Below are 12,769 nucleotides of genomic sequence, written 5' to 3'. Positions count from 1 at the left end.
TCGTACAGATTTTCTAGTTTTCTTCCAAACTTGTGAAGCAAACTTCTGTGATGGCTGGGATCCTTTTATATCCTAGGGAAGGCTTTCCAAGGATTCAAAAACATCGTACTAAAACTAGGATAGTCCTGAGCCAAACTAGACAGTTAGTTACCCTCCCACATTCCTATCCCTACTGCCTAGTAGCTGAGTTATCTGGGATAAATTACCTTCTCTCTGTGCTTCAGTTTCTTCATCTATAAACTAGAGATAATAATATCACATCAAAATGTTTTTTTATGATTAGGTATCCTAATAAAATAAATAAGCACTTCCAGCAAAATATGATATTTTTAAGTTATATTTTAGCTATTATTATCATCACCTTACTTTTTTTTTTAAAGGTTTTATTTATTTATTCATGAGAGACAGAGAGAGAGAGAGGCAGAGACACAGGCAGAGGGAGAAGCAGGCTCCACACAGAGAGCCTGATGTGAGACTCGATCCCGGGTCTCCAGGATCAGGCCTTGGGCTGAAGGCGGCGCTAAACTGCTGAGCCATCTGGGCTGTCCATCATCACCTCACTTAATTCAGAAACACTAAGGTGGAATTAGCTATCTGCCTAGGTTCATTTCCTATCCTCACCTGGATACTCCTAAAAGCTTATTTACTGCTCAATCATCTCATTTCCTTCAAAAAGTTCTAACTGATCACTAACTGATTTTTAGTTTATCAACTTTAATCTACCCTTTTTGACCTTTACTGTGTTTAACTCTTTGTTCCAGTAAGATACTTACTTCCTACATTTTCTAATATTTCCTTTTCTGTTTCCTCCTTTACGATAGTTGTCAGTTTGGCTTACCAAATATGGTGAGATTTTATTATTATTTTTAAAATCATTATTTATGTATGTATGTATGTATGTATGTATGTATGTATGTATGTATTTATTTAGAAAGGGAGAGAGAAAGGGGGGAGGGACATAGGGAGAGGAAGAGAATCTTAAGCAGGTTCCATGATCAGCATAGAGCCTGATGGGGGAAGGGGGGTAGCTCAATCTTATAGTCCTGAGATCATGACCTGAGCTGAAATCAAGAGTTAGATGCTTAATTGACTGAGCCACTCAGGCACCCATATTTTGTGTTTTTAATTCAAAGCAAGAAAATTTCAAACAACTTCCAAGTGTGCTATGCTGTGTTTCTGAAACCAGGGAGATTTGCTGAATAAGTTCTATTGGATCCAAAGGACAATTGGTTATGGATGTTTCTGTGTGCTCTAACTTGCTAGTGTTTCTCTCTTAGCAATTAAAGCCAGAAAATATTTAGAGTGATCTTTTTCAACGTAATACAAACTTTAAAATTGTTGCTTAGTTTTTTTGGTTAATTTGCTATAAAAATGTTAAGAGATACAGTTAGTGATATTGCTCTACCCAGTAGGTTACTCAATTCTGACCTTCATCCACTTCTGTAAAGGAAATTCTAATTTCCTGAGTCCATTGAGCCCTTTATTTTCTCAAGCATTTGCAGACTGAACTTTGTGTCCTATGACCTGGTTCCCCAGAGTTAGAGCAATCCTAGGAACTGATTTGTGGAGTTTATACAACATTTATCAGAAAATAGTCTTTGGTAACCCTACTGACTTATGTGATACATTATAGCAAGGCAAGTGCTCCTATATTTGCAAAAAAGAAAGAAAACTTATTTTAGCTATGTTACACATATTTCAGAACAAGATATGTTTAAGAGGCAATTTAAAGATCATATTAGTATGCTTTAACAAATCTGAACATTTAAATATATACACTATTATGTGGAAAGTAAAACAGGTTATTGATAATTACTGGCCCACATTTAATAATTACTGTAGGGTGATTGTTCGAGTAGTATCTGTAGTAAAAAGAAAAACCATCTAGAGGGTTTCGAATTTTGAAATTTCAAAATTCTCATTTTCATATGAAAATATGAAATTTTCATATTTCATTAATATGAAATTAATTCATATAGCTTGTGTCCCATCTGGAAACACTTATGCAGTTAAAGTGAAAACCACTTCAAAATCTTTTTCACCATCTTGTTTGTTAACTTAACCTTTTTGACAATAAAGTTTAAAACATCAATATTTCCCCAAAAGGTCTTAGTGTACTCAGATTGAGTTATTTTAAAAACATAGGACAGAAGTCGCATTTCCTTTTTCTATAAATTTGGATTTAGTTTCACTATATGTATCTATTTGTATATTTGGGTGTTTCACATTGATAGAGTAGCTTTCACAAAGCATCATTGTTTAAGACATTTTTCTTTCCCAAATGTGACACCCTTTGTGGTATAGGAGTTATTCAGTGAGCTATCCATAGTGATAAGACAAAGCAAATTCACCGAGACAAACGTAAAAGAGAACATCAGAAACTTTCCATAGGTTACAAAATATTTGGCATTTCAAATATGAATAGAAACTTCTTATTTAAAGATTTTATTTATGTATTCATGAGAAACACAGAGAGAGGCGGAGACATAGGCAGAGGGAGAAGCAGGCTCCTCACAGGAGGCCTGATGTGGTTCCGATCCCAGGACCCTGGGATGATGCCCTGAGCCAGAGGCAGATGCTCAACCTCTGAGCCACCTAGGCGTCCCTATGAATAGAAACTTCATAGAAAGTCTGAAGAACAAGTATTGTTTTAATAAAAATTTCTTTCTAGGAGGTTATAATCATTTCATTTCCCTCAGAATATCATTCTGTGAGTCACTCTGTCATTCTGCTTAAAATTTTTCTCTCATAACCTCTCCATCTTCTCATAAGATGTTGATCTCCTTGAAGTGTTTAATTTTTTTTGTATTTAAAGAAATAAATTTATGAGTCTGCAAGTACTCATTCCAACAAATTATACTAGTCTATGTATGGTACAGACTCTGGAAGAAAATATAAGGTACATATCTTCCATTGCTACTTTGTCTTTTTGTTATAACTTAAAGAAGAGTATAAAGCTGAAATTGAGCCTGTCTTTTATTATTTAAAAGTCATAAACACATTTGTACAGTAATGAATGCAGAATTCAAATTCTAAAGTTAAAATCTTCCTCATTCAGACAATGTAGGAATATTGTGACCTTAATTCATCAGTAACACAAATATTATTAACATAAACTGACTGGCAATGTTATATAGTGAATTTCGGTAATTGATCAGTTGGTTGGAATAATGTTTTGTGTTCTTAGTTAACATTAACATTTATTTTTGTTATAGTTATTATTTTTTTCTGATCCATCCCTTATCATTCATCTATATGAATGATATCGATTTTGATTATTTATATGAAAGTTGATGCAAAGAAGAAAATAATACAGACTGTTTTCAGATTGTATTTATTTATTTGAGATGGAGAGAGAGAGCACAGTGAGGAGAGGGAGAAGCAGACTCCCCACTTAGCAAGGAAACCGGTATAGGGCTCGATCCCAGGACCCTGAAATCATGATCTGAGCCAAAAGCAGACGTTTAACTAACTGAGCCACCCTGGCACTCCTATTTTCAGATTAAAAAGGGAAATAAGAAACATTGACTTTCTCACTTTCATATAATGTGTTTGTGGTTGTTTTTGCTTTTATATATATTAATTACTTATCACAAGAATCTGAAGCCTTAGTTATTTTTATCTCTATGTGTATAAAGCTTTTGATACTCAGAAGGTTAAGTAGTTTGTTCAGGGTAACAATTATGAAATTGGGCTGACAAGGTTACTTCTAAAGTCTTCTCCCATGCATAGTTTGGTCTCCATTGTCATAATTGTTTAATACCTTGATATTTCAACATATCTTAAGATATTATGGTGTAACAACCTTCTCATTCTCCAGCTCTAATTTTCTTTATCTTTTACGTAAGGTTTTAGAACAGGTGACTTAAGAACCCAAGAGTCCCAAAGATTGTGTAATGGGCAGCATGATACAACTTTTAGTTTAAAATTTAAATCCCCTCTAGAAGGTGGGAATAATTTAAGAGAATTTATTTATAGAGCTCATTAATTGTGTGTCCACTCTATAGTAGACAATTTTGTAGGACCTGTGGATGCATTGGTGATCAGAAGAGATAAAACAACTTGTTCTCTTCGAATGTACTTCCTAGTGGGGGACGCAGACAATCAACAAGCAATATTAACAAAATATATAGTGTAGATAAGTGCTGATGAGATAAATAATGCAGGAAAAATAATAGAGAAAAAAAATCAGTAAAAGGTGTTTGCAATTTTAAATGTGGTGACTCAGAAAAACCCTCTATGAGAAGGTGACATTTGAATGAAGAACTGAAGAAGGGTAGCAAGTAAACCATGCAGCTATCTTTTGGAAGAGCATTCCAGGCCACAGGAGCATCAAAGGCAAAGCCTCAGAAACTGGAATGTCTTTGACATACTCAGAGAATGGAGCATAATCCAACGTGGTGAATGAACTGAATGAAGCGGAGAGTAGGAAATGAAGTCACAGAGATGCAGATGTGGTAGTGCCTTATAGACCCTTGAAAGACTGGTTTTTACTTTGATTGAAATGGAAAACAAACAAAAGAAATGGAAAACATTGGGTGCCTTTCATCAATGAGTCATATTATCTGAATTGTATTTAAAAATAATTTCTCTGTCCTATTGAGGATAGAGGAAAGGGGGATGAGGGCCAAAGTGAGAAGATCGGTTAGGAGGCTATTAAAAAATGGGTGGCTCCAACCAATTTGGTGTAGTGGAGGTAATGAACAGCTGCCAGATTTAGAAGGTGGATTTCCTGATGGATTAAGAGTGGTAGGTGAAAGAGAGGAATCAATAGGACTCTTAAGTTTTTGAGAAGAATAATTCAAAGAATGAAGTTATCATTCACTAAAATGGGAAATGGAGGGAAGAGAAGTTTTTTTTTTGTTTGTTTGTTTGTTTTTTGGATGGCTGAGGGAGAAACAGGATATGATGAGGGGCTCAGTTTTGAACATTTAATATTTAATACCTTTTTAAGCATCCAGTGGAGATTAAATGGATGCTAGCGCTATACTGACATAACAAATTCAGTTCTAAGGCATTTTGGTTTAAGCAGAGTAGGATTATTACTATCATTCAAAAACAAATATTTATTAAGCATTTTTCATGTGTCAAGCCTGTACTAGGTGCTAGAATATAGCATGAATAAGATATAAAATTAATAAGGTGCATAATTGTATATACTACATATTAGAGGTGTTTGAATGATACAGTGCTCACAAGTGTGGAACTTGGGAATAAGAATACTTGTGATCCATTATCACATTGTTATAAGCATACCTAAGAGTTTTACCCAACTGGCCATCCTCTTGAAGGTTTTTGTGTTTGTTTGTTTGTTTGTTTGTTTGTTTGTTTGTTTGTTTTTCATGGCTTGGCCTCCTGGACGTTCTGTTGTGGCGCACTACTATTTTTTTATTATTATTATTTTTTTTTTATATGGCGCACTACTATTAAGAGGGCTATTCTCACAGCCCTCTTTGGCATTTAATATCCATTGTTCTTTTCCTTTCATCTGATTTCTAAAATTCACGTGGTGAGTTGTATTTGAAGGGTGCTGCTAACCACAATATAGTATCTACAAGGTGGCTGGTGTTGATGTTTTCTGAGCTAGACACTAATACCTGAAAGGTGAATTAATCATTAGACTCTTTTGTTCTGTCTTTGGGTATAATGTACTTTTTGTACTGATGTTTTGACATCTGGTATTCTTCTCTCAAAAACTCTGCATGGGGTTTTTGAAGGACTTATGAAGGCACTGAGGAAAGTAAATACATCTCTCAATAATGTAACTACCCAGACAAAGGCAGGAGTTTTTTGGTTTCTTCTTTTCTTTCCTTTCTTTTCCTTTTTTTTTTTTTTTTTTTTTTTTTTTTTGTTAGTGTTTTAGGTCTTTAGGATACATTTGAGAATGTATTATACCTGCCATTTTTCCCATTATAGAAGACTGCTGTGCTGAACATTGGTGCTTGATACTCAATCACAGCATCTTTCCTTTGAGTCAAAGAAGAGAGCAAATAGCCCTCTGTTCAGGGAACCAGGTAGCACTAACCACTCTCCACTCTCAAACAGTAGAAGTAATTTAAGCTATCTGAGACCCAACACTACTTTAGTAGTGTCCCCTGGAGAACAAAGCAGTTAGAGCAAAATTTCTTGTAGTTTTCTTTCATGGTTTGAGCTCCTTCCGAGAAATACATCTAGGGTTATGCAGGAATATTTCAGAACTGTTTCATTGACAGTATTATAGCAGAGTTCTTTATCAAATAACTGTGAAGTCTTATCTGGTGACCTGAGGAGAGCTATGATTTTGGTTACAGCATAGTGCCTGATTTGTAAGAATTTCCATAGTCAGAATAATCTTTGTATCAAGTTTGTATAAAACAGAAAATTATGAAGTTTGAATAGAAACAAATAACACTAGAAAAACTGGATATTTGTGTATTTTTCAAGTCAGCTTATCAGGGGAAGGCAACTAAATGTAGTGACTTGTATCCTAAAATAAAAATCAATATGCATGACCTACACAGTTGAAAAATATGTCAGTAAGGAATACATCTCTTTGTTTTCAACTAAAAAATTTTCCTATGCTTCTTTTAAATTTTTTACTACTTATGCATATATCCATAACAATGTCATAGTTTTTTTGTCTAATGAAATTTTGTATAAATGGCATTACACTGTTATAGATCCTTTTGCCACTTGCATTTTTAAAAGATCTAATATTAAATTTTTCATGAGTATCCATGTGCGTGACTATAAACTTAGAACACTGATTTTCTATTACTCTTCAGAATATCGTTTTTATAAGTCAACCATCACTTATTTGTTCCCCTACTTATGGAAATTAGGTCTTCAGGCCTTTCAAGAAACCTACAAACAAAAGAGGCATCAATAGTCATAGACAATTTCTCAACTCTGCTCCAACATTTTGGCACACTGATATGTTGGGCCACTATTAATTCTAATGTTCCACAGAAGTGTTTTTAGGTGGAGGCAAAATATAGGAAAGGAATAGAGTTTGGAATCTTAGAACGAGGAGAGAAATGAGATAGTACATAGAATAAGGAACATGAAAGGCATGGAACTAACAGGAACAGCCCCCCCCTCCCCCCCAATGCAGTTTTAGTACAGAGGCTTTTATAAGCTTTTTCTTTTTCTTAGCTCTGTTTTATGCTGCTATTGGGTTTGGTAATACTGAATGCTTATTTTCCATCTGTGTATAACAGGCTCTATTCATGCAAAACCCTTCAAGGATCAAACTTCCTGATCTCCTTAAGCCATTCAATATGAATATAAATCCAGTGAATATCCTCATTCTTTTAGATCTTTCACTAAATAAATGGTCCACATATGTGGCTGTTCATCAGCATTAACTGGGAATCTTTATAAAAATGCATACTTTTATGAACTCAACCTGGGAAATTCTGATAAAGAACTTATAGGACAGAGGAAATGTTTTTTTTTTTTTTTAATTAAAAATCCCTTGGTGATTTAAAAAGCATTTCAATTGAGATACCACTTCCCTAAGTGTTTGGCTTAATTTTTTAAATAGAGTATTCCCTAGTGGGAGTTGTAAAAAAAAAAAAAAAAAATAGCCTAAAAAAAGTGATATGAGTTGGAAAAAATAAAGCTTTTCCCTGAAATCGTAGGCCAGAATTAAGTTGATTTGCTTTAACTGTTTGTATCCTGAATATACCTACAGCCAAAGAAAGGTGCAAACCCTATTGACATTCCTGAATATCAAACTGATTTACACTTCCAGGAGAATATTAAATGCTCTACTTGCGTACTAGAAGACCCAAATAATTAAGTTATCTTGTTCACTGTGTGTGCACAGGGTATGTAGTTACATTATAAAAACCATGCTTCATGAATTCAGGCCCTGATCTGACTTTATAATTTGTTATGCATAATTGCAACTTATGGCTTTTCTGTTGTATTTCCAGCACAGTGATGCGGTCCATGACCTTCTTCTGGATGTGATCACATGGGTTGGAATTTTGCTGTCCCTTGTTTGTCTCCTGATTTGCATCTTCACATTTTGCTTTTTCCGCGGGCTCCAGAGTGACCGTAACACCATCCACAAGAACCTCTGCATCAGCCTTTTTGTAGCTGAACTGCTCTTCCTGATTGGGATCAACCGAACTGACCAACCGGTAAGCAACTTACACTGATATTAGCAAAAACTTCTCCATTTCCAGGTTTCCAGTACTCGAAATGTTCTTGTTGAAAGTATCCTCTCTTCCAGTTGCCTAAGATAGTTATTAAGTTTCATATATGATGTATGACTGAAGTTTTCTTGAGACATTCTGTTCATAACCTTGCCTTTCAAAAGAACAGTGTCTCCTTATTAATTTGCATGTGTGCTTGTTTTTGTTTTGTTTTGATCAGAGCAGAATATGGAGGAAAGTTAAGTAAAAGCATATGGGGAAATGGAAGAGTATCTTTCCCAAAAGATAAAAGTGTTATTTTCAAAGTTTATCACATACTTTTTTTAAAGTTTATTATTATTTTTTTATTAATCTCTGTACCCAGAGTGGGGCTCAAACCCATTACCCCAAGATCAAGAGTTGTGTGTTTTTCCAACTGAGTCAAGCCAGCCACCTCTATTGTATACTTCTTTAAAAAATGGTTTATATCATATGAAAAACTTCACGTCTGAGCTGAGTTTTTCTAATTGACATATTTGGAAAAGAGTTTAAGCTATAGGTCATTTTTAGAATTTATAAACCCTTCCCAAATTTTGTTTGACACATTGTATTTGCACAAGTTCTGTTTACATCTTTAATGTCCGCTTTGTACTTGACTACAAACTACATTTAGTCATATCAGAAAATAAAAGGAAGGAAGTAGGGAAAGAAAAGGGAGAAGAGGAGCAGCACTAGCCAACTGCTTTTGGTAAAATGAAACAGAAAATATGAATAACAGATAGAATTTTAATTATTCCACAGACTCTATGCCTTTTTTTTTTTTTTTTTTTTTTTTTTTTTTTTTTTTTTTTTTTTTTTTTTTTTTTTTTTTTTTTGTGAGGCCTGTTCTGTTTACTAAGGACTCAGGCACATAGTGCACATTTGGTCTCATGACTAAAACTGCAACTGAAAAGAAAACTTCCATTTTTTAGAAGATGTGTAGGCATAATAAATAATTCATTCACTTAATGCTGTTTTCTGGTATGTGTCCATAAGTATGGAGTACTTTACAATAAAAATGCAGTTGAATTCATGTTTGTGATTACACATTCATGATTAATGGCTGTTAAGGGTACAATTATGGTGATTATACTTTTAATTGGTTATCATATACAAATGTGACAGCTTTTCCTATAAATGCATACATATGAATAAGCAATCAAAGTGCACATTTTTCCCAAAAAGTAAAGCCTTCTGATAACAAAAATTAATAGTTGAAGTTCTAACTCAAAAAAGCAAGAAATGGAAAATTGTGTTAGTTTCCAAGAAGAAATCCTTTCATCCTGTTGTTAACCTGCAATTCAATTGATGTGTAATTTGTTTTCATTTAGAAACTTTCATTCTTACTTTTGTTTCCTGAAAATCATATGGTATGATAAGCTTCACCACATGTTGCATACTGCACAAAACTCACTCCTGAAAAGTAAAATAGAGAAGAAAGATGGACATGAAACATTGGAGTAGAGTGTATCTTACCCCAACCTGCTTTCTTCTTGTTGCTGGATAGGTGCCCTCTTCCTGACTCTTATGTGCTCATGAGGTTCTGCTTCCTCTCTAGTCTGACACTGGACGTCCTCATCTCCCTTCATTGTCATCTCTCTAACTCAGTGAAATTGACCTGCTGCTTGTCTCTTTCCCAAGGATTATACTCATCACTGAACCACAGTAATCTGATAATGTTTATAATTTTGTTGCCCTTTTCTAGTAAGAGATACAGATTTTATTTTTTTTATTTATTTTTTATTTTTTAATAAATTAATTTTTATTGGTGTTCGATTTACCAACATACAGAATAACACCCAGTGCTCATCCCATCAAGAGATACAGATTTTAGTTAGGATTTCTTTCTCTCTCTTTTTTAAGATTTATTTATTTACTTATTTGGGAGAGAGAGAGTGAGAGAAAGTGTGCATGTGGGGGAGTGGAAGGGGCAGACAGAGAGGAAGAGAGAGAATCCCAAGCAGACTCCTCCATGCTGAGAGTGGAACTCCACCAGGCTTGATCCCAAGCCAAGACCACAACTTGTGCCAGACCCACCCACAGTCAGACACCAAGCTGATTGCACTACCCAGGCACCTCTAGGATTTCTTAAGTAAAAAATAAAGACCCCAATTTCCCCAAGGAGTAAGAATTTCAGAACTGAGATTAGAAAATTAATATATGGTCAGATGAAACTTGCAGTGCCTTAGAGAATATGCCAAAATAAGGACTGGCTATCTTTTTTTTTTTTTTTAATTTTTTTTACCAAGCTTGTATAGCCCAACATTTCATACAATAACAGAAAAATGAGAGGAAGAAAGAACTCCAGAACCTTTTGTATTATTTTAACCAGACTTGCTTTTATACTTTGCAGCATGAACTTCCCAGTGCTGACTTAGATCTTTTCTGAAACCAGGCAGGGAAGAAATAACCCAGCCCATAATAATAATGAAGAAATGATCCCGTCACAGACTACTGTAATTATTATATATTTTTTTGACTTTCAGAGCTTTTATTCTCCTTGGTTTTAATGCTTCTCTTTCATTTACAATTGAAGAACTTAATGTGTTAGAACACACATGTTTATGGCCAAGAAAAATAATGCATGCGATGTTATTTTTAAAACTGCAGGCTAATCTCAGTAATAATTATCAATAAATAAGCTCTTATTAGAAGTTTTTCATAAATTATTTAATAATGTTTCCTTATTATCATTCTATGCTGTCATCTGTAAGCCCTTCTTAAATAAAATGTTGAAGATGGTTTTTAATGAGGTTTTATTATTTTTTAAAAGATTTTATTTATTTACTCATGAGAGATACAGAAAGAGAGGCAGAGACACAGGCAGAGGGAGAAACAGGCTCCCCGGCAAGGAGCCTAATGTGGGACTCGATCCCAGGTCCTGGGAGATGCTCAACCGCTGAGCCACTCAGCCACCCCTATTTAATGAGGCTTTAAAATCTGAATTTTAGGAATCTCATCTAGATTACTTTTTTGCAGACCTGTTGTGTTACCACAGTCTTGATAACTGTTAATTTTGATTTCATGGCACTTCGTGATATTTCGGTTGGTTGTTACTGGAGTCCTTTGTTGCCTTCCCCAGATTGCCTGTGCCGTTTTCGCTGCGCTCTTACATTTCTTCTTCTTGGCCGCCTTCACCTGGATGTTCCTGGAGGGGGTGCAGCTCTACATCATGCTGGTGGAGGTTTTTGAGAGTGAGCATTCACGAAGGAAATACTTCTACCTGGTGGGCTACGGGATGCCCGCGCTCATCGTGGCTGTGTCAGCTGCCGTAGACTACAGGAGTTACGGAACAGATAAAGTGTGAGTTTATGTTTTCTTGCCTTTTTTTTCTCTCTTTTGGAATCTAGTTGAAATAAATGCTTTGGCTTTGCTTGGAAGCTAAGGTCTTTCTATTATCTCACAGCAAAAAATGATTGAACTGGAGAAACAAATGGGGATAATTCGATTCACGGGGATACTTTTGTTGTGATATAAAAAAGAGAAAAAAGTCTGAGTCGGTAGGATGCTGTTTAAAACAGCTTAATTTTCCCACAGCTACATCAGAGCCTTGAGTAATTATAAGAAGATGATCGTTTTAATATCTTTCAGAGCATTGAGGCATTTGTCAAATGAAGAACTAGCTATGTCAGAAAGTGTGTATTCAGAGGACAGTGTAGTCTCTGATATTAATGGCTTCTCTTCTTCCTGACCTGTCAGTTCTAGTCACTAGAAAGAAATTCATATCATTAACAGAAAGAGAGACAATAGGAGCAGGGGCAGCTTATTATTCTCCCCCACCCCCCACCCCCCCGTTTTTCTAGGTGAGTGTCGTGTTATAGTGATGAATTTTATTTTCAGTATACATTCAAATTGGTGAGACATACATGTAGAGATGTCCAGAAAGGAAAGGAATTCAGTGCAAAATATTTTTGTAATCCACATAAATATAACAGTTGGCATTCTGAGAATGAATGAAAGTTTCAATAGAAAAAAAGATTCAAAAGAAGACTAAGATAGATCTGCGATGAATACCCACATTTAGGACATAGTTTGAGGCAGGACAATAAAAAATAAAGACAAGAGTTAACTGGAGCCTTAAAAGAATGAGAAGCCTGTTTCAAGATGGTGTTTCAGAACACCATCGGCAGTGTTCTATATCAAAGATAATTCAAGTAGGATCAGCATGGAGGAAAAATTATTTGTCCTTTGCAACAATTATTTTGGCAGTGCTGGAAGCGGAAGCCAAATTGGAAGGTTCGAAGAGATAAGTCAATAGCAAGAAAGTAGAGTCTTAAAGTATTATCTACACTGTGAAAAAATTTGATAGAGAAATAGTGAAGAGATTAACTTGTAGTAACAGAAATGAAGAAGAATTTTTAAAAATGAATTCCAAAGAATGTCTAGAGTGGGTAGAATCGATTTGATGGGAGGAGATTAATAGAGGGGAAAATATCTTAATACCTCTTTGTATTTAATATATAGATAGGCTGAATGAAAGGGAAATGTCCTACGGGGATAGAAAGGCATAAGATTATCCTTACAATTAAGAAAATCTTGATTTAATAATGGAAGTGGCTTTGGAATTCACCTACTCCACGACATTAATTTTAAAGATTAAAAAAATC

At 34.8% G+C, this 12,769-nt stretch overlaps 1 protein-coding gene across 8 annotated transcripts in view; it reads left to right on the top strand.

The window, feature by feature from the left end:
• Positions 1 to 12,769, top strand: part of ADGRL3 (adhesion G protein-coupled receptor L3) — a 518,213-nt gene that overhangs the window by 415,986 nt on the left and 89,458 nt on the right. For all 8 annotated transcript variants that reach the window (XM_055340466.1, XM_055340441.1, XM_055340425.1 and 5 more), the window contains 2 exons: positions 7,920 to 8,129; positions 11,245 to 11,465. In XM_055340466.1, the coding sequence (XP_055196441.1) occupies positions 7,920 to 8,129; positions 11,245 to 11,465 (431 nt within the window). The remainder of the gene's footprint in view (positions 1 to 7,919; positions 8,130 to 11,244; positions 11,466 to 12,769) is intronic.

Source organism: Nyctereutes procyonoides, unplaced genomic scaffold, assembly GCF_905146905.1.
Source record: "Nyctereutes procyonoides isolate TBG_1078 unplaced genomic scaffold, NYPRO_anot_genome, whole genome shotgun sequence".
NCBI classification, from domain to species: domain Eukaryota; kingdom Metazoa; phylum Chordata; class Mammalia; order Carnivora; family Canidae; genus Nyctereutes; species Nyctereutes procyonoides.
Note: the sequence above shows the minus strand (reverse complement) of the source record. Positions and strands in the feature narration are given on the sequence as shown.